This window comes from Theobroma cacao, chromosome 7 (genome assembly GCF_053813885.1).
Source record: "Theobroma cacao isolate CCN51 chromosome 7, ASM5381388v1, whole genome shotgun sequence".
NCBI lineage: Eukaryota > Viridiplantae > Streptophyta > Magnoliopsida > Malvales > Malvaceae > Theobroma > Theobroma cacao.
Window position 1 is genome coordinate 2,622,352 of NC_142645.1, and position 21,884 is coordinate 2,644,235.

Here is a 21,884-nt window from a genome sequence, read left to right on the forward strand (position 1 = left end):
TGAGGTTAGTATTTAACAGATGAAGGGTACTAAAAATCTAAATAAATATTTAAAAATTTAAAAACTTAATATCTAATATTTCAGTAATATGAAATTACTAAAGTAGATAGAGATTACTAAAGAGCTAAATAAGCATATGAAATTTTCTTTGATAGGAATAAGTAGATGGAATTTCAATAAACTTGTTATCTACTATTTCAATTTCTGAACTTAATGAAAATCGTTGAACGTTACTAGAAACATATTGGTAAAATTATTAACCATAAATTATCACACATTAGCATTACTTTACCATTTGAAAGAAGCATTTAATTCTTCTAAAAAATAAATAAATCCCTTAATTAAAAATATCTTTATTTTTAATTGCAAATAAGGCTCAATTTCTTAAAACAAAACAGAAAAAGTGAAAATGAAAAGGGTCAATTAGTAATTCAAAAAACAAGCCATCAAAGCATTAGAATCACCAATTAAATTTTGCTATTTCACTGTAAATCAATCGAGGAGATCATGGCTTAGTCTCAAATTGTAACAAAACGTTAAATAGAGATTCATCAATAGTTAAATCGAAAACTATCAATTATGGTCTAATATCTCCCTTAGAGACATATACTAACGAATGGTAAATACTCAAATAAAAGCTAATAATAAACTCTTAGTTAAATTTGTCTCTTGATATGTCCAGATACAAATTACAAAAAAAAAAAAAAACCCTTAACTCTCAACAGCATAATCAAAACTGATTCGCTTTATTTTTGGGTTAAAAAAGATTTAAAAAAAGTTTTCCTTGTCTAAAGAATTTGTTGATTTGTTCTAACAAACCATTTTGTAATACGTTCTTATAAATATTAAAATTATAATTTTTAAGTTCAATTTAAGTTTTTTCAATTAATAAATTGAATACTGTTATCATAGATCATACATATGAGATTCACTTGAATCTAATATTTATAATAATAATACTAACTCGTATAAAGTTGTTTTATATTTACTCGTTAATTGTTACTTCGCTTTGATTAAATTTTGTTGTGTTAGAGGAAGGAGCAAAGCATTTGGAAAATAGAATTTTCTATCTGGAATTAACTAGAATAGTGAAGATTTTATGATCCAAGTAATAGAACTAATCTTAGTCATAAGAAGTTTGAAACAGCAAGAACTTGTTAGACAAGACGGTTGTCGACCTGATAATTTGAAACCAAGAACAATAAAACTGAACAAACAAGAAATTTGACATATCTCTCTGAAACCTTGTTTTATAAGCAATGATTCCCATTCCCTTCTTCTTCAATTCAATCTCCTCTCTAGTTCTTTCCTTTCCATTCCCTACGATAACTTTGTAGACAGGACACGATGGCGTTTAATAATTTAAGCTCGCCCACCACCGGAATGGAAGGTCAAGTCAGAGTGGAGGAAGTCTGTCTTAAATTTCCTCCCAAAGTCAGCTCCCCAGGCTTGGCTGCATTGATCTTGAGCAACGAACAAAAAGAAACATTCATGGACTTTGCTGGGCCAAGACTTCATTTCCAGATGATTCTCATTTTTGTTTTCACTCAAGTTATTCATAATATGCTCAAACACCTGGGATTGCCAATGTTCATCTCCCAGATTCTTGTAGGAATGATACTCGGTCCTATGGTTTTCAAGGGTCACGATTCATTGGTTACAATGTCAGAGGATAGTGTTCAGGTTCTTGGTACGGTGGCATCCTTCGGCTATATATTCTTTTTGTTTTTAAGTGGGGTGAAGATGGACCTGAGCATGACATACAAGGCTGGAAGGATGGCCGTATGCATTGGTTTACTAGCAGTGGTGGTGCCTCTGACATTTTGTTTGATAACGGTTAAGGCCCTTAGCACAGACGGCGAATTGTTTGAAAACAACAGTTTATTTCTTGCAGTAACAAATTCCGGAACTTCATTTCCGGTCATACATTGCCTTCTCGATGAGCTGAAAATCCTGAATTCAGAACTTGGCAGGCTAGGACTATCAGCAGCACTTGTCAGTGACATTGCGTCATTAGTTCTTATGAATCTCAGCCAATGGGTGAAGGTAGCGCAAGAAAAATCAGCAACGCTGGTTCTCAAGGATTTTGGACTGGCTATAGCCTTTGTTTTAGTAGTGGTGTTTGTGTTGCGACCGGGGATGAAATGGATGGTGAGACGCACGCCTGAGGGTGGCCAGATAAAAGATGTATTCCTTTATGCCGTTATTTTGGGGTTCATGTCGTCTCCTAGGATAAACGAATTCTTTAATATATTTCTTCTCTTTGGCCCATTTATTTTGGGATTGGCTGTCCCAGATGGACCCCCATTGGGATCTGCTCTGGTCGAAAAGTTGGACCCAGTTGTTTCAGGGTTGTTTTTGCCTTTGTTTGCATCAACATGCGGCATGAGGATTGATCTGTCTTACCTCAAAAAGAGTACGGAATATGCACAAAACCAAGCCATTGCAGCTGTTGTAGCAGTTATTTTCAAATTTGGGGTCTCTCTGGCGCTGCCATTATTATGCAAGATGCCCCTGAGGGATTCTTTGGCACTTGCTTTTATAATGATAACCAAAGGTATCGTTGAGATGGGTTCGTATAGCTTCTTATTTGACAACATGGTTATATCTCAAGATCTATTCGCTTTCATGTCTATTATCATCATTTTGTTAGCAAGCATTGTGCCAATACTTGTGAAAAGACTCTATGATCCTTCAAGGAAGTATATAGGTTACCAAAAACGGAGCATCATGCATTCCAAGCTCAAAGAGGAGTTGCGAATGATTGGTTGCATTCACGTACCGGGTAATGTCAATTCTATCATTAACATTTTGAATGCCTCCTGTCCAAACAGAGAAAACCCTATTGCTCTTGATGTCCTTCACCTTGTTAAGCTCAGTGGGCGTGCCACACCCCTTTTCATTGCGCATCAAAAGCACAGGAAAACCCAGTCTAACAAATCTTACTCTGAGAACGTTGTCCTAGCTTTTAATCAGTTTGAACGAGACAACTGGGAAGCTGTATCAGTGAATGTTTTCACTGCAGTCTCTCCACCAAATTTGATGTACGAGGATATATGCAATCTCGCCCTAGACAAGCTCACATCCTTTATACTACTTCCATTTCATCGCAGATGGTACATTGACGGGAGCATTGAATCAGAAGACCAAGCCATCAGAAGCTTGAATTGTAGCATCCTGGAAAGGGCACCTTGCTCAGTAGGGATCCTTGTTGAAGGCCGTCGCCCTCTAAAACGCTCCAATTCTAGAGACAAATTATCATCAGAGTCATCATCATACAGCATCGCTGTGATTTTCTTGGGGGGTAAAGATGATAGGGAGGCGCTAGCGTTAGCCAAACGCATTTCCCAAGATCAAAGGGTTAGCCTTACTGTAATTCATCTCAAAGGTACCAACAATTTAGGCGCCATCCTAGCTGATCTGGATAGAATGCTTGATGATGAGATGTTGAGGGGTGTTAAGGAAGGTGGATACATAAGATACGTCGATAAGCAGGTAAATGATGGGCCTGAAACCTCATCGTTTCTTCGATCTATTGTAGATGACCACCAGCTTATCATTGTTGGGAGACGATACAACACAGAAGATCCACGGACTTTTGGTCTTGAGGAATGGAGTGAATTTCAGGAGATTGGAATCATTGGAGACCTGCTTTCATCTGCAGATTTTGGTGGCAATTATTCTGTGTTGATTGTGCAACAACAACAACTAAGGATTGCATAAGTCCCAACGTAAATGATGTTCTGAAGTTGCCATTTGCTTTCCTTACTCATATCCTTAGGATGATCGCTGTGCGTTAGAATTAGCCAAAGACTTGTAAATTTGGGACTTGCCTTTGGGTGGTTCTAACAACTTGAAATATTCATGAAGTTAGGACAATGTTTGACCCCTTTGTGCAATCCCAGTTGTAGAGAAATAAAAATGGACTGGCTTTCTGATTTCTTTCAAAAAAAAACAATGCATTAATTAAGGCAATTCATCTACTTGCAATATAACTGTAAGACCAGGCTTAGTGCAATATAACAGTAAAATAATGGGAAAAAAGTTAAAACTTTGCTTGGTTAAGAACCAAAGTTATATTCAGCATCACTTACAGTTGATAGGTCTCTAAAGAAGCAATTTTATCCAAATTTAAAGCCAAAATACTAAAATTAATTAGTGCAAAATAAGAAGAGCTATAGCATAATATTTTTCTTTAAAAAATGTGGTCGTTATTATTAGTTCGTCAGCTAGTATGCCATGGAAAGTCCTGAACCATGGTGGTGGAAGACTCATATTGGCATAACAAATCTAGCTTTGGAGGAAAAGCTCCATACATTTACAAGGCAAGCGGCTGCTCAAAAGGCAATTGGCAGCACCAATCAAAAGAGAAGAAAGCCCCTAGACAAATAATAATGGGCTTAACCAAGCATAAGCACCTATGGAAATAAGAATCCTATACACGAAACACCCCGCCATGAAACAAAAACCTATGATGGCAAAGTTCCCTTCCACTCAAGGACAAAGAGCAAGCCCTTATAGACTTCCAGGCTGAACTCCGCAAGACAATCAAAAGCAAACGATAAACACAATGAAAAACAGGTCGTGAACGCCACCACCAAAAGCAACCAAACGCAACTAGACTTGGCTGCATCACACTGGCAGAAATGAGCCAGTTGCTATGACACAGACATGGACAAATGGCGACGCAAAGCAACCTTGTGACCCTACAAAGCATTACCAATCCACACAAACATCAGCCATGAAACTCCACGGTAGCAGCATCCTCCAAACTCAGTCAATAGTCAAGGCACTTCATCACGTAGAGAATCATCAAAGCAGCCCAGTCCCTAACATGCTGCCACCAGAATGATGGGCATTGCCAAAGCTCCATCCAGCAAAACATCCTGGAAAGCCTGCAGAACAATTCTCAATTAGGCTTCACCCTTCTCAACCCTTACCGCTTTCTCTTTCTCCTATACTACACTGACCTCCCCCACCCTCAAGGAGTTGAACCTTTTTCCACCTAACTTCACCTCCCTAAAGCCCCCACCCTGTAACAACCCCTCCTCAGTCGCTACCGGTATCCGAGACCTCCGAGAGATCCCGCCAAGTCTCGAACAAGCTTAAAAAAATTTTTTTTCCATAACTCATTGTACATCTTTACTAATCCGTACTAATATTTGAACCATATATATATATATATATATATATATATATATATATATATATATTTTTATAACTTAAAATTTCACAAGAAGCATAGCCATTAAATTTTGACTTTAAGTCATAATATCACAATTAAAAACATTGAGTTCAAGAATCTAAAATTTATGTTTTTATCAAAACTAATATTTGCTTACATAGTAAAATCAAAGTACTACAACTCAATCTCTAATAGTGGAGCGACTCAGAATAAAAGGCCATGAGATGCCTTTACCTATTTACGGTGAGCCGAACGCACTGATGATTACTCGTTAAGTCGATTCTTGTCTGCAAAAAAGGGAAAAGAGGGGTGTGAGTCTCACAGACTCAGTGATCATCGGCTCCGTGAGTAGGGTGTAGATGGGAAACAAGCAATAGCAGATCAGTTGAATATAAAAATACAGGATTACAAAAACAATTTATTTCGAACGGGAGTTGTGCCTTATATGGAAAAACCGAGGATTTCTTATGCATTGTAAACACTTCCATTGGTAAATCAACCAAGGTAGATAAAAACTTTACTATAAAACAGATCAATAACCTTATTCAAGTCAATCATTTGAAATATTGAATTAAAATTATTTTCAAAGTATTCAACATAAGAATTGATAAAATCTATCATTTTCTCAAAATATATTTATGCATGAATTTCAAAATAATAATTCGCATGGTGAATAAACAATATAACCATGAATGCACACTGCACAAATATAAGGCACAAATTTTGATGTAAAACAGTATAAAAGACTTGTTTCCTGTTTTTCTAAACACTTTACATATACTTTATACATATATATATTCAAATCGATTTCTAAACATAATTTGTAATCACAATTTCTTAAAATTGCTACCAGCACATACTATCCATAATTTTCGTATTTAAAATAAATTATACATATAGATATATATATTTACGAAAATTTTAAAATTAACACCCCCTACTCATATCAAAATAGCGAAATGTTACGTCACTATTAATTCAAAGACGTATCGAGCTATTCTTTCTTACCAGTAGTTCGTTATTTCCTTCAACCTTTCACCACAGTGCACAATTTATTTATTTCTCCTAAATATTAAAACGCACTTAATTAATATATCTATTTTTTATTCTAACATCATTATTATATATATTTTTATTATTTTCTTACCTTTCTTTCCCGTTTCTTCCTCTCTCTTCTACTCGTTTTTCTCTTCCTTTCTTCTCCCTCCTTTCATGCACCAATCGGCTGCACTTTCTTCCTCTTTTTCTCTCACCGCCGGCAGCTCTCAACCTTCACTACTAGCGGCTTGAAGCCTCCTCTCCACTTCCACCGTTGGTCAGCTCCAGATCAGTCCAAAGAACTCAAATTTTTTCTCTTTTTATTCAGTCATTTTGTCACCAAAAACCAAGCTCTCTCTCTTTTTCCGTCAACCACCACAACCCAACTCTTTCTCTTTTTCTTTCCTCAAAATCCAGCAGCAACTTAGCTTTTTTTTCCCTTAAAATTTGTAGCAAAAATCTCCTTTTTTGACTTCTCTAAGTAGTAGCACAAATCTCTCTTTCCTAGCTCACTCTTTCTCTCTTTTTTCTTCCTCCTTTCTTTCTCTGTTTCTCTCGTTTTTTAGCCGACCTTCTCCCCCTTTTTATTTCTCTCCATTTGCTGCTGTTAAGAAGGAAGAAGAAAGAATGATTTTCACGTGGAAGGGAGAAAAGAATGGACATGACTCTTATTTTTTATTATTTTATTATTACTTTGACTCTTAATAAGTCACATGCACCCATCCATTCTTATCTTCTCTCTTTTCATCTTTGTTTCTTCTTTTCCTTATTCAATTCTTTCTTTCCTCTTTTAAATGGCTGGCCCCCCACTCTTTTGTGTCTTCCATTGCTTGTTCAATCACTTCACACAAATAAATTTGCTTGACTACTATACGAGATTATGAGGTGTTACACACCCGCACCCCTGTAATATTAAGCAGTGAAAGAAAGCAAAGGAGAGAAGAAAAATTAACAAAGTGGGGGTACCTTGGATATGCATAGATAGTTCTTTAACATTTAACAAGAAGAATTTGAAAGACCAAAGAAGAGAATAAATTGTTGAGTTTACTTTGGTTTTTGGCTTTGAGTGTCTTTGAAACTGCAAAGTATAACTTATTGTATTGTATTGACTTAAACCACGAGGACTTATACAGTTTCCGTCATATCTCCTACTGGCAAAAATATATAATTAAAATAAATATTTTTAAAAAATTGAAGAAGGAATTTTATTATGACCAAACTAGCTAGTTGTACATTGGGATTTTCTCTTTTAGCTAAAATTATTGAAAGGAATTATATTCAGTTGCCAAATTATTATGTTGTATCTTTGTGAATTTGGAGGTTTGATCATTCCATATGGCAACAGCTTGCTCCATTAGAAAACCTGCAACATTTGTTGCCTATTTGGAGGACATTAATTCATTGTTTCATCAATACATGATGAATCATCCTTCCTTTTTGACAAAGAGACAATTAATGAAACCAGAGGCAGTAATGAGGAAAACAGATATACAAGCTTACCAAAGGTAGAAGAACATTCAATTTCTAGAACGTGTTACAAATTTGGGCCAAAAAATTGCTTAACAATGTTATCTATATATAAGGAACTACTAGCACCATTGAATTATAGGCTCACTTTTCAGCTCAAAAAATGTCTGCAACCCTTCATTTTCTCAATGCCAAATTGTTCCTTTGCCTCTTAGTAACACTATTCCAACACCATTTTGCATTTGCAACTTCAAATCCTGCTGGCCTAAGTCTAAGGGCTGTCATAGATGATTCCCCAGAGTCTCCTCTATACCTTATTGGAAACCTCAGTAAGGCTGAAAGAATCGAAAAATTGATTACAATTACCAAGGCAAGAGTCAATTATTTGGATTTGGTTTCGCGTCCAAATGCAAGGGTGGTTCCTAGTAATATCAATATACCAATATTCCGAGATAGTCACTTCTATTCAGTATGGTTGACAATAGGGAGCCAAAAACACCCTGTGAAGTTGTTGATGGACACTGGAGGAGGCCTAATCTGGACACAGTGTCAACCTTGCAAAAACTGTTTTCCCCAAAATCTTCAAATTTATGATCCTAGAGTCTCCGCGAGTTATGGCACACTTCCTTGCGACCATCCCCTCTGCGATGGTGATTATAGACTCTACGATTGTGTAAATGGAGAATGTGTCTATGATGTTGAATATGGTGGTGGAGCCTCTACCAGGGGTGTTGCATCCTTGGAATCATTCCACTTCTTCATCGATAACCATAACACAAAAACTTTCAGCAATGTCATCTTTGGTTGCTCGGGTGATAATACCGATTTCTCGTTTAAGAATAGTGATATTTCAGGAATCTTCGGATTAAACCTGTCTCCGGATTCAATGTTGAGCCAGTTTTCTCCCTTGATTCACAATCGGTTCTCATATTGTTTGGTCCCTTTTCTCGATGCAGTGCCTCATCCGATCATCCTAAGGTTCGGAGAGGACATTCCGCGGCTGCCTCCAGGACAGGTTAATACAGCATTGTTTGGATACGCACCACCAGGATCCTTGTATGTGTTCTACCTGAAATTGTTGGATATAAGCGTCGCAAACCATCGTCTAGGATTTCAACCTGACACGTTCAGGATCAGGCAGGATGGCTCAGGCGGTTGCTTTATAGACTCGGGAGCTCTAATCTCTAAAATTGATTCCAACACTTTAGGGGTCAATGCTTATGAAGCAGTGCTAGCAGTCTATGAAGCTTATTACGGGTCACGAAAACTTCAAAGAACAAATGGTCCCAGAGGATTCGACCTGTGCTACGAAACTCCAGCAAATTACCATGATTTCGCAGCAATAACATTTCATCTTAATGGAGCTGACTACACCGTAGATGGGCAACTTGGGCATTTCTTCGACCCTGTGAATGGGTTCTTCTGCGTAGCAATTGTAAGGGGAAGGCTTGGAACTGTGATAGGAGCATGGCATCAACAGAATAAGCGCATCATCTATGATAAAGGGATTGGTGGACTTCAATTTGCTGATGAACAATGTATCAATGATGTTCTTCAATGATTTAATCGTTAAAAAAAAATGTTTTGTAATTGAATTCTTCTTCTTCAAGTATCAAAATTTTGTAAGATATCCTTATTCTATCCGAACTGAAGACAAATGGTAAAATATTACTATCTGAATCCGTCTTTATTCGTAATGTCGAGTACTTGAATCTTATATAATCGTTGAATGTCGAGTACTTGAACCCTATACAATCGGGTTGGATCCACAAGTACCCAATTAAATGGTAACCATTGCCATCCCTTCAAAATCCATCTTTTGATATTATATGAAAATGAATTATATATATTTTTCCCGCTTAATTAAAGATATATATATTATTTGTTTTTGTCTTTGATCCTAAATGGGTATTTAATGGGTTTAGGTATTTAACGGTTAGTTTTAATATATTAGGGTATGAATTCAGATAATATTTTTAAATTTTATTCGAGTAATTATAAGGTTTGAGTATTTTATAATTTAATAAGTTTAGGTTAGGGGAACTAAAAAATAACGGGTCCGTACTAATTAACATCCCTAATCATGATCAATATAAACACTAAATAAGTATATGAAAGTACATATAGAGGATTATTGAGAAAGAAAATGAGTTTTATGAAATAATTATACATTTTTTAAGTTACGATCTTAGGAGACAAAGGGTACTAAAAATCTTAATAAATATTTGAAAATTTAGAAACTTAATATCTAATATTTCTATAACATGAAATTACTAAAGTAAATCGAGATTACTAAAAGGCCAAATAAGTATATGAAATTTTATTTGATTCAAATAAGTACACAAAATTTCAATAAACTTATTATATTTATTGTTTCGATTTTTGTACTTAACGAAAATATGATTAAAGCTGTTAAAAATATATTTGTAAAATTATTAACAATAAATTATCAGACATTAACATTGCTTTACCATTTGAAAGAAACATTTAATTCTTCTTCAAAATAAATAAACTCTTAATTAAAAATATATTTATTTTAATTTTGCATACTCAATCTTCCCAAAATTAACAGCTCAATTTCTTAGAAACAAAACAGAAAAATTGAAAATAAGGGGGTCATTTAGTAATTCAAAGAACCTAGTACGGACCGTTTTGTAGTGCTCCTCGCCATCGTCTTCCAGAGAGGAGCCATAGCGGGAATTTTCCTTCGAAGCAAGAGAAGAAAGGAAAGGAAAATGAGCGATCGAGCACGAGATTGGGATTTCTATCTCCGGACCGTATCGAACAGCGCCAGAGACTCGAACTTCGCCAATGATCCAGCGTCCGATCCTTCTCTCCTTCACGCCGTGAAGAAACTCTGCGATTTCTGTAGACAAGAAGAGAAATCCTCCGAGGATTTGGTCGCTAGGGTTTACCCTCATATCAACAAGCTCTTCCAACGATCCATTGCTTCCCTCTCTCAATCTCGCTCTTCAAACGGCATTCTCTTGCTGGTTCGAATTTCCTTCCTATTTTTTAATTGAATTGTTGAAAATTTTTTGAATTACTTGAATGTTTGGTGTGGAATTTTGATCAAACGTTATTGAATGTGTGATTAATTCTTTAGTTTTCTTTCTTTTTGGACGATATATTATTGCGTGTTGAGTTTTGATTTGTTAGTGCCTTAGTTTATAGCTTGTGTGTATGTAAAAATTTCTCTTTTGATTGTTGTTTTTCCCCTAGAAGTAGAGGTAAATGGTACAAAGAAAAATGTGTAATTGAGTGCAAATGAGAAAAAGTTGAAATGCAATACCTTTTCTGAAGATAATGCTCCATAGGAAGGTAAAGTCATAAATTTTGTTTGAAGAAAGTTACAATTTTAATGTTTTATTCTTGAAAAGCACTTTCTCTGTAAGCAAAAGAAACAAGTAGCTAAAGAGACAACCAAGCAGACCCTAAAAGTTTTGCTTTTTGTAAAGGCTGGTTCAATATGGTGTGACTCAAAATTCAGATATTACTTCTTTGATTAGATGGCCGTAGTTAAAGTGTTTTTGTGCCATAGAATTGTAGTTTAACAGTATTTTTTATATCTTTTTTATTTTACCAATCAGGTCATTCTTCAATTTTTCCTTGATTTTGGAGAGGTGGTTCTGCACGATGCTGATCCCAGTCTGAGGACATTTTTCCGTTCATGTTTGAGCCGGTAATGATATAGAGTGTCTTATTAGTACTTTTTGTGATGGTTATGTGGATAAAACTTTAGATCATGAGCTTTGCATATTGTTTTTTCTTGCTTTTCGCATAAAACAAAAGATAGGTTTTCCAGCTACTATATCTCTTTGATTTGTTTTGTTACTCTGGAAGGACTTCTTTTTTCAAAAAACATAAAAAGTGAACTTGAGGGGATAAGAGTGAAGCATAATGATTTATGTCAGGTATTAATTTTACGAATTTAAGCATAAGCCTGTTGATAGATCAATAGTTAACCTGTTTAGCAAAGTGCTAATTTACTTGGATCCTTTCTTCTAGCATTCGCTTTATCTTGTGTATTGACTTTTATTAGTATGCATTATCACATCAGCTTTCTGTTTTTCTTTTACATTTCGTGCTTAGTGCACCCTTATCTTTGGAGGTGGCAAAATGAACCTGAACTCAAACCCAACCGAATCTGAATTGACTAAAAAAATCAAAGACATGAATCTGAAACAACCTGAACCTGAGGCCAATCTTGGAACTAGGAAGGGCCTAAATCTGAAATGATCCGAATCCAGAACACACCAACTCAAAATGGTCTGAACCTGCCCTTTTGCCACCTCTACCTATCTTATTCTAATGTTGATTACAGTGAGTTTGCAGATCCTGTTGTTGCAGAGGCTACTCTTGATTTTCTAAATGTAAACAAGAACAAACTTCTTAGTTCTTTCCCCAACTTATTGCCACAGGTATGATACTATGATTTATGATCCAGAACAGGTTATGTAACATGATGCTTTTATGGTGTTGAAGATGCTGAATATCTGAACAATATACATTGCATTTCAGAGAATGTTGTTTGAGTTTATAAAATAGTGTTATTATCATGTTCTGACTTTACATATGTATCCTATTATAACCTATTTGTTGGTCTTATGTGTTCCACGATAAAAGTTGCAGAACCTAAAGAATAGAAATACACGTAGATATGTAATTTTGACCTGTAAGCCAATCTGAGGTCTGTGGTACTTAATGAATATCCCCTGTATACTTTGATTTATTTCAAACAGTTAAGACATTCATGTTGCTCATAAAAAATCAAGTTAAATATTTAAACGTGCATGTTGTGTGGAAACTTTTTTTTTTTTTTTCAGTTATCGTGCTGGATTTGCTTTAGAAAGTAAGTTCTGAAATTCGAAGAATCCATGGTTATCAGCTATTAATTAAGTTCTGAAATTCGAAGAATCCATGGTTATCAGCTATTAATTCCCCTTTATGATTTTACTCGTTATATCTCATCTTCCCTTTGCCCAACTATATATCTTTCTTACTTTTGAAATTAAAGCTTTCAAATTGAAAGGTAGACCAAAGATTAGCTCAAGTATTTATTCATGTCCATCTCTTGTTAACATTCCTGATGTCTTTGTAGTTTTTCCCTTTGCTTCTGAAGCTGATTGCATGGCACGGAGAAAAGTAAGTTCACCAATCTAATGTTTTATTTCTATTTCAAAGGCCTTATTTTTTGAGTGTTTGGTGATATGGTCTGTTGCTTGACTGGAAACAACCTTCCCTTTTTTTTTATGGTCTTGTCTCCACTTTTTGAAGAATTATTTGTCATAATAAAGAGGCTAAATTGATTCTTTTAATTAATATAAATAATAATAAATGAGATAAAAATTTAGTGGGAGTTATTATATCCCTGTTATTTGGTTTACAAAGTAAACAGTTAAACATAGAGTGCATCACAAATGATTTGTTTTCAAGAGCTATTGAAGTAGATATGATCCACTAATCATCATGTGTCTGCTTTGCAGGTTAGAAAAGCCGTTTCTCAAGGTTTTTCCAGGATTGGTCTCACCTGGGTCATTTCTCCCATTATTTCCATCTTTAGTGGACTTGCCAAGTGAGTTTGTATTCTGGCTTCTCTGCTGACTACATTGTCCTGTTTTCTGCTCTCTTTTTCACACACCTTTTTACCTCATTTTGCATTTCTTTTTTTTAAAAGCCTCATTTTTCATTTTAAAACTTTATTTACAAAAACAAAATTGATGGGTGGTTGATCTGATAATCTTTTGCCTTCTTTTTTCTTGTTCTATGTGCCTTGAGTAGTGTGTTAAATGATTTTTCTTACTTCTTCAAAAAATAATTGCACGCCTAACATTCATTTGTTTATCTACATTAGTCTTGGTTGTGGCATTGGAAAAGGTGGAACGAAGCTCAGGGTCACTAATAGGAAGCAGTATAGCTTCAATCCAGAAGAGTACGGCTCCTGAGGTTATATTTGTGACTCTATAAATTATGTATTTTCTAAGTCAAACTCGTTATGTATTGCAAATAACAACACTCTCTCTATATGACACAGATGCTACTTGCGCTCATGGATGAGGCTTATACTGGTTCTACCATTGGGGATGGAGGGGGAGACTCTGAGTCTGAGGATAGCAGTACGATAGATGTGGCTGATCCTCTATTTCTTGAACTTCTCAAGGATGAAAATGATGGCCTTGCTGTACGGTTTTATTTTTTTTATTTCTCAAACTGCATTTTATAATTAGACAAATGCACATATAAACCTTGTATCACCGGAGGACAATGTAATTGTGTTTCAATTACAGGATATTTTCTGTCTTAAGAATTTGTATCTATATGCTCCTGTAGACTTCTAGTTTTATTTTTATTTTTAAATTGTTCTCTTGCTCCCTATCAACTATATTTAACTTTTATCTGCAAGTAAAAGCAGCACATTACGTCTCTTCTAAATTATGGCTAGCTTAGTGATTGTAATGTTTCCTCACTCTTCCAATAAGACCATCATTTTTTGGGTATTACCAAAATATTCGAGGTTGGACTGTTATCTATTTTCAAGCGACATATTGCGTCTATGCCTAATTTAATCTTAGTGTATTATTAGATTACCGGATTTCCTTTTTCTGGATATTTGAAATAAGTAGATAGGGTCATTGATTGTTTCAGGAACGCCACTGGACTTCTCCTGGGGTTGCTGCAGTGCTACAGGCTGCAATCAATAGCCCTCAGTCTGATAGATTGAAGCAGATACTCAATATGGCACCTCGGCTACTTGATCTGTATTTTACTATAGCTTTGCGTGATGCAAATAATTGTATGTTTGTCATTTGGAATTTGTTTGATTATCTTTTTTTTTTTATTGTATATATAACTTGTTATCTAGAGAATGTTTTAAAGAGTGAATGATGTGTCGCTTAGCTCATTGTTATTATGTGTCTTGCCACTCTTTTGCAGCATTAATCTGTGCATTAATTCCCATTCTGATGACAAGAAATTCTGCGTTATTTCCTGACAAAAACTATATGTATGAGGTGTGTATACGCATTTAAACAATCAAAGTTGTTTTATTGATTTTCTTGTTTGACCAATGTATAGTGGTTTTGATATTATCTAAAGAGGGTGTAATATCCCTCTACATCCTGCCTAACAATGTCAATGAATGACATTATTTATTTGGGTCAATTCCAATATGTATATGTTAGATAAAGAAAAAAAGTTAGTGTCATTCTATTTTTTGTATGAATTCAAATTTTTAGCTTGTAAGTTTCCATGATAGGCTACAACTATTTAGATGCTCCGGTTGGAACAGCTTGTATTTTTGACAAGTTATACTTTTGCAGCTTCGCAGAAGGCTCCTAGAATTCATGCTTGCTGCATTTCAGCTTTCTCCAGATTTTATTGCACTCTTGAAGGTATTTGATATACAAATTTTGTTTATGTATTTTATTATGCATCAGATATTTCCCAATATATATTGATGATCTTCTTTAATTGTTAGTGATATTGATGTCTTGAAGGATTGCCAGACGTGTGTCCTTTTTGATAATTACGATGGAATTTTATTTTGGGCAAATTTCTTATTTAATAAAGTTTTGGTCCAATTTAACTCCTACAGAAGCCTATAATTGACAGACTCGGGGAAGCATATGACAGCCCAGAAAAGGTCAGACTATTACATCTTCTTTATTTCGGCAAATAGGTGCCATATTTTAAGTTGAGGATCTAACTTTATATGTTTTTCTTTATATAGACAGAACTGGCATTACAATTGTGTTGGGCTGTTGGAGAGCACGGCGGGGGTGGTGGATCTCACAAAGATGCAGCTAGGGAACTTTTTGAAAGTCTAGAGCTACTTTTGTATGAAAATCTTTCATCTAGGTAACATTTTGATAGCTCCCTTTTTCTGTCTTTTTATAAAATTGGTAGTGCTGGTTATGAAATGCTGACTTTTATCTTGGTTTTGGAAGTCGGCTAGGCCTGAGGCAGGAGTCTGCTGTTAGTTCTGACAATAGGAACTTCAGAAAGTCATCACAATCAAGGCTTCTGTGTTTTGTTATCACAGCTATTTCGAAGCTTGCTACATATCACCGTGAACTATTGCCAAGGGCACGTGTAGCCTTGGGCAAGGTTGTCTGACTTCAACTTTTTAACATTTATTTTGGTCAAAATGTTTGTAAAGAAAGAAATGAATTCTACAACTTAGGCATGTTGTTTTACAATCTTCTATTGTCAATGTCCAGGTCGCTGGATCTCGAATATCAGATTCAAGGGTTTGGAGGCGAGCTCGTGATTATTTGGGATTAATGAATGAGCCTGCTATTTGTTTGTCTGTCTTGGGGCCTTCCCGACCTTCACATGGACAAATGCATTATCCAGGCACTGTCAACTGGAATGAAGGAGGCACAAAAATGATTGCACATGTTCCATTTTACATTCTTGGTGAACAGGAAGGTAAGAGACCTGCCACTTCCCCTCACCCCATCCCGTATTTATTTTCCACTCCTGCGAAAAAAAATATAGCATACTGTATTTTCTGTTTTTGAAGAGATGAAATCCATAGGGTTCAGCTCTCATCCATTACTCTTTTGTCCATTTATTTTCAAATTATTTTTATCATCGCTGTTCACATCTGTGGGGTTCATGTTTAATAATTGGAACCCACAATTGTGAGCAACGATAACAAGGGTATTGAAAAGTAATACACAAAAGAATAATGGTGGAGATCTCAACCCAATATCAATAAACTACTCCTAGCCCATAACCCCACCAATCCCTGATTCTCTGTTTTTGATAGCATAGGTAGAGATGAACTCCTGTTTTTGAGCTTGTATTCTGAAACTAGAAAAAGGATTTACTGTCTGCCCCCTTTGGAAACATATCCTTTGCAGGAGTTACCACATTTAATGATTCTCAAACCATGCGTGGCAAATTCTAGAAAGCCGATTACCTCTTGCATTTACAAGTGTGGATTTCTTAATCGTAAATATGCCATTAAATTCATTGTTTCGGATGCAGGTCCGCCCTTCCATGATTTTTCGTTTTCAGATATTCTTCCCAGAAGATGATAGCAACCAACTTTATCCTATAGAAAGGGCATCCCTGGAGTTCCTAATTTTATTGGAGTTTCCAGTTTAGAGCTTTATCATTCTTTTTTCTTGTGATTATGAATCTTTTTGTTCTCACATTAGAGTGCATTAGACCCGAATGAAATACTGGTATCATAGAACGTAAATGATCTATTCGATCTTCTTCCTAGTTGATTGCTTTGTATACCTTGAGCTTCTGAATGAGTGAATGTACAAACAGTTTTTTTATGGGAAATGTACAAACATTTTAAACATATAAATAAAAGAATTATATGTTGATGAATAGCCCAATAAATCATATTTTTTGTACCATATCTAATTATTAAAAGCAAGAAATAAAGATAATTTAACACATTGGAGAGTCTCTTGTGTCACAGGTCATTAACTCTCTGAAAAATTAATTTGATACAGTTTGCGATGTTCATGTTTTAAGCCTTTTAGGTCAATGTGAGATTGAAGCACTCTCTCTCCTGATCCAACAAGGCCTAGGCACCATCGACTACCTTGCTTGCTTACTCTCTAAAGGAGTTTGGCGTGAGTCCGGTTTAGGTTGAGTTTGTTTTAATACTACTTTGTTACAGGACTATTATTCTCAATTTAAAAAAAAAAAACTCAATGAATATGCAACAATCATACGAGACTATTACTCTCGGCCTCAAAAAAGCTTACTTGATCATTATGTAATGTTTACGTTTATAAACTTTTCAAAATCTCTTACTTGATATGAGATTAAAATATTTAATTTTTTTTTAAAACGTTAAAAATAACATAACAATTGAACATGAGTTTCTAACCGAGCTTTTTTAATTCTACTTGGCTTTTCTTCTCCCAAAGATTGTTTTTCCAAGTAAAATGTATTGGTTTCGAGAACGGATATTTGCTCAAATTTTCATCTCGGAACTTTCAAACAAAATGCCACATAATGAAAAAATAGGCTTAGCAAAAAAAAAAAAAAACACATAATGAAAAAAATAGAGCCACAGTAGATAAAAGAAGAAGAAAATATAGCCACAAATACAGTATTGCTTACTGCCAAGGTTTTTATACAATAAATGTTTTTTTTTTTTTTAAATGTATGAAGTTCCCTTCTTACAGGAGGCAAACCTAGTAACACAACCTTAAAGTTCCAAACACCTCAGTTACATGTATATTTGACAATCTGAACAACATAGAAAGATACATTGATACAGAACAACGAAATCCCAGAGGTGCAACGCATTCGGATTTGTTCATTCCTTTCTGTGAAGGAAGCAATTCCTATGTGAGCTAACAAAAGCTGCAACATTACATCTTGAGATCGACAATGCATGAACTTCTGCATCTGCTGGAAACATACCATGGTAACAGCTGTATGTCAGGTTTTAAACTTGGTATCGATCACTGTCTGGCAGATTGGTTTCCAGATCCATCAGGCATGAGAGCTTTCTTGATGGCATTAATAGTTTTTGACACAATGTCATCCATGACTCCAAATGTATTCACAGGTATCTTGTCGTCGATGAATGACCTGTCACCACGGTGAAAAACTAAATTTAGGATACTTCCCTGAGTTTCCTGTGCTTGCCACGGTGGTGGCAGATCAGGGAGAATGGTAAACCCTGATGCCATAATCGCTGCAAAATTGGGGTTTCCACCATTCAAGATCATGGACATGCCGAAGATATCCATGGGTGCATATACCACATATTTGCCAGTTTCGTCTGAGAAACTTTCTTGTAGGAACACCATGTGAATTTTGGTTGGAGAAGACTGCAAAATGAAGTAATAAGTCTAGTTAGTGCATGGAGAAAAACAGCGAAATTAGATCAATAATTAAAGGCATGCAAGAAAATGGGAATGGATCAGGAAAACTCACATTTACTTGCACAACAGAAACACGATTTTCATGGTTTTCACCATTTTGGACATGAATAAGTTCTCGGACGGATCGACCAAATGAAATATGATCCCACTGCATTATTTAAACCATAAGAATTGAAAATCAACATTTCTACCTTCGAAGTTAGTAAATGAAAAGTTCTCCTATTGTTTGGAATGGGGAGAAGCAAAGAGTATACAAAACTTTTGCATGCCTGGTCTCTTGAGCGCTCATCACGAAGAAAATCAAAGAGTATCTTTGGTGGTACTGGGAGACGAAGTGTAGTTGTGAAGATGATTGTGCCAGTAGGAGGCTTTCCAGAAGCATTGACAATATTTCCCAATCTGTACCTAATATCTTGGTCATGAGTCATAGCTCTAGGTGCGCGCGACCAGAAATTGTCTGAACAAGAACTAACATTCTTGAAGAAAGTTCTAGTCATCCTCTCACTCAGCTTCAACAGGCTCTCCCTCCCAACTTGTGGTACGAACACTGTGCAAACAAGTTACATCAATTAGCCACCCAAATTAATTATATAACCACACAGATGTATTAGCTTCGGTATGCAATCAGAAATGGGAAAAAATTTTACCGCTAGCACTTGTTGGACTAGTTCCGGCCATTGAAGTGGCTAGCCATTGACAATGTCTATTCATCATTGCAATCCATCGCTTGGCACTAAAGGCAAAACCTGACTCAACAAAGGAACGAAAAATGGGGTGGACTGATCCATTATCAACTTGCACATGTTCCACCCATGTAACCTGATGAAGAAAAACAAACAACAAAACATAATGTTGAGATAAGAAGCAAGTGAAGTTGCCCAAACATGTTAAAATTTTGACAAATAAGGGTTACCTTCGAGCTTTCATTTGGCATTTCTTCGATTATACATCCTGACGGACTTCTTCGGAACTGTACATGTGTACTAGGGAATAAGTTTTCCAAGGAGACATCAACAACTCCCCATGTTCCGCGAGCTATCTGCTTACAATACCTTGCGAAATAACTCTGTCGACTAGGAATTAGTGGTGAGGAGTGGTGAAACTCTGCTGCCATCTAGGAAAAAGAAATTGGAAGAGCATCATCAGTATGGATACTATTCTTCCGAAACTATGACTTTTTGTAGAATTTGAATGAAAAATGGCAATTCAGAGAACTTACAATAACTAAAACTAATTGAATTCAATGATATATGCATAGAGGAGTTACGAATTAGTTTTGAAATCAATGACAAATCAAAATGAGAAATCATGATTTGGAAGTCACATGTTTTAGTTGCAGAAGCAATTAATCTCTCTATTAAGGGTAAGATTGTGCTATCTTACCCTCCTCACACCTCGTAATTAACAAAGAAATATCGGGCTTTACGTAAACAATGTTATTCGAGGTGTGAGGAGGGTAAGATATCTTTGTTTTACATATCTTTTTTTTCGTAGATCAATTCTATTACGCAAACAATGCATATCTTTTTTTTTTGTCATAGATGAAGTAATAGAATTGATCTATTAAAGAAAAATTGGTAAAACAATTGAATATTTATATATATATATATATTATTTATAGAACTCAGAATGTTTTAAATATATATTCGTCTATTACGAAGAGTTTCATGCATGCAATATTACTGATATTAATACGTTAATAAATCAAGTGACGAGTTCATTATTGCATTTCAAATGAAAGAGATAAAATATAGATGATTTTTAGGTTTACCACTTGAACCCTCCCGTCATAGCTCCCATTAACACCACGTAATATTACTCCTATCAGTGTTGCTCTGGAGACAATACTGGGAAATGCTGCCAACCATTGCCGCTGATCATAGAACAAGAAAAACATACAAGTGAAGATATTTCATTAAGAACTAATTCATAAATTAAACTTAGAAAATTAAGTGAATAAAAAAAAAGGAAAAACCTACCGAATCCATGAGTAATTCAACAATGCTGACAGGTTTCATATCAACTAATCCAGTCTCTCGGGAACCTTCAATATACAATGGATTGAATTCAAACGTTGCAAGGGGAAATGTTGGCATGTCTTGATTGCCACCAGGGTTTGGCGAACGTTGAGGTTCACCCCTTTCAACCATTTTAACAATCATATCCGCTGTGAGATCATACCTTCTAAGTTGTTTTAGGTATTGAATCCCATCCAAAATCTCCATATTATCTCTGCGCTGCCATAGAGGTTCACCCATCGATGCCATTTTCTTTAGCTCTTCCAAGGCTTCCTTAGCTTGTTCAATGATCTCATTCTTTTTAGTATCAGAACAGATTGAGAATGCCATAAGAATATCGCTTGCTCGATGCATTTTATACATTGGAACATTTGTGGATGATCCTGAACCAGCCGATTCTGAACCTGACGGTCTTGAACCTGGTGATTGGGGACCTAGTGAGTTGTTTTGTGGATGTTGAGGATTAGTCCCTAAGAGGAAACCAACACCTTCATGATCTCTTCGTCGTTTATGACCCCCCTGAATTTGAGACAAAAAAAAAATTTAATACAAACACAGATCAAAGATAATTAGAAAAGAAAAATAGTCTTAATTCTTATAAACATAAGCCTCAGTTTCATGGATATTGTTTAGGAATGATTAGAACCATGGAAACACGAAAAGAAGATCAAGATAATTAGAGAGAAGTAGCCTCTTTCCTCACATATTTATCTTGTTCATCATCATGAAATGGACTTCAAAATCTAGGGCTTCTTTGGTTCTATTTCATTTGTAAAACTTGGATCAAGTTCTTTACAAAATGATTAGTACATGAAGATATGTTAGATTCATTTGCTCATCAAATTTAATCAAATCTAAATATATATTTCAAAGACAAGATCAAAGAAAGAGTATGGAATAGTAAACAATATGAGAATTTACCGGTGGGCTCCTTCTAGGAGGATCTAACCCTAGCGGCTGTTCACCAACACCTATTCCATCCCTACGAACTGGTGGCATGTCCCCCATAGAACTTACTTATCAAAACGAGAAAACACATAGAATCAAACTCTAGCATCATAATTCATTAGTAAAATAAGAACTAAAAACAACACATTTCATATATACATACATACATATATATATATATATATATATATATATATATATATATATATATATATATATATATATAAAAACAAACAGAGAAAATCATAGATGTCCAACTCTACTCTCAATATAATCAAGGTTTATCCTCTTAGATACTATCACTCCCATTTGCTCTATGTCACCCCCACACTATCCATCTGCAACATTAATTTTAAACTC

The 21,884-nt window shown here is 35.3% G+C and overlaps 3 protein-coding genes and 1 pseudogene across 3 annotated transcripts; 3 read left to right on the top strand and 1 right to left on the bottom strand.

Moving 5' to 3' along the window:
* The first annotated feature begins 1,347 nt into the window (after nucleotides 1–1,347).
* On the top strand, nucleotides 1,348–3,723 carry LOC18593602 (cation/H(+) antiporter 4 pseudogene; annotated as a pseudogene).
* A 4,130-nt stretch (nucleotides 3,724–7,853) lies between these two features.
* LOC108662707 (aspartic proteinase nepenthesin-1-like) lies at nucleotides 7,854–9,251 on the top strand. The gene has a single exon (XM_088808242.1). It carries the CDS (start codon nucleotides 7,854–7,856, stop codon nucleotides 9,249–9,251), a length of 1,398 nt encoding a protein of 465 aa, XP_088664368.1.
* A 1,110-nt stretch (nucleotides 9,252–10,361) lies between these two features.
* On the top strand, nucleotides 10,362–17,040 carry LOC18593603 (AP-5 complex subunit zeta-1). Its single transcript, XM_018124463.2, has 15 exons — nucleotides 10,362–10,683; nucleotides 11,281–11,372; nucleotides 12,015–12,111; nucleotides 12,792–12,835; nucleotides 13,177–13,265; nucleotides 13,545–13,636; nucleotides 13,725–13,871; nucleotides 14,336–14,483; nucleotides 14,624–14,700; nucleotides 15,010–15,081; nucleotides 15,285–15,332; nucleotides 15,420–15,547; nucleotides 15,637–15,796; nucleotides 15,910–16,120; nucleotides 16,685–17,040. The coding sequence occupies exons 1-15, from the start codon at nucleotides 10,426–10,428 to the stop codon at nucleotides 16,732–16,734; spliced, it is 1,713 nt and encodes a 570-aa protein (XP_017979952.2). The 5' UTR covers nucleotides 10,362–10,425; the 3' UTR covers nucleotides 16,735–17,040.
* Nucleotides 17,041–18,132: 1,092 nt separating this feature from the next.
* Nucleotides 18,133–21,584, bottom strand: LOC18593604 (homeobox-leucine zipper protein PROTODERMAL FACTOR 2-like). The gene is made up of 8 exons (XM_007020915.3): nucleotides 21,498–21,584; nucleotides 20,538–21,095; nucleotides 20,330–20,431; nucleotides 19,472–19,672; nucleotides 19,206–19,377; nucleotides 18,828–19,105; nucleotides 18,611–18,706; nucleotides 18,133–18,504 (listed from the first exon to the last, which is right to left on the bottom strand). Exons 1-8 carry the CDS (start codon nucleotides 21,582–21,584, stop codon nucleotides 18,133–18,135), a joined length of 1,866 nt encoding a protein of 621 aa, XP_007020977.3.
* Between the last annotated feature and the right edge of the window lie 300 nt (nucleotides 21,585–21,884).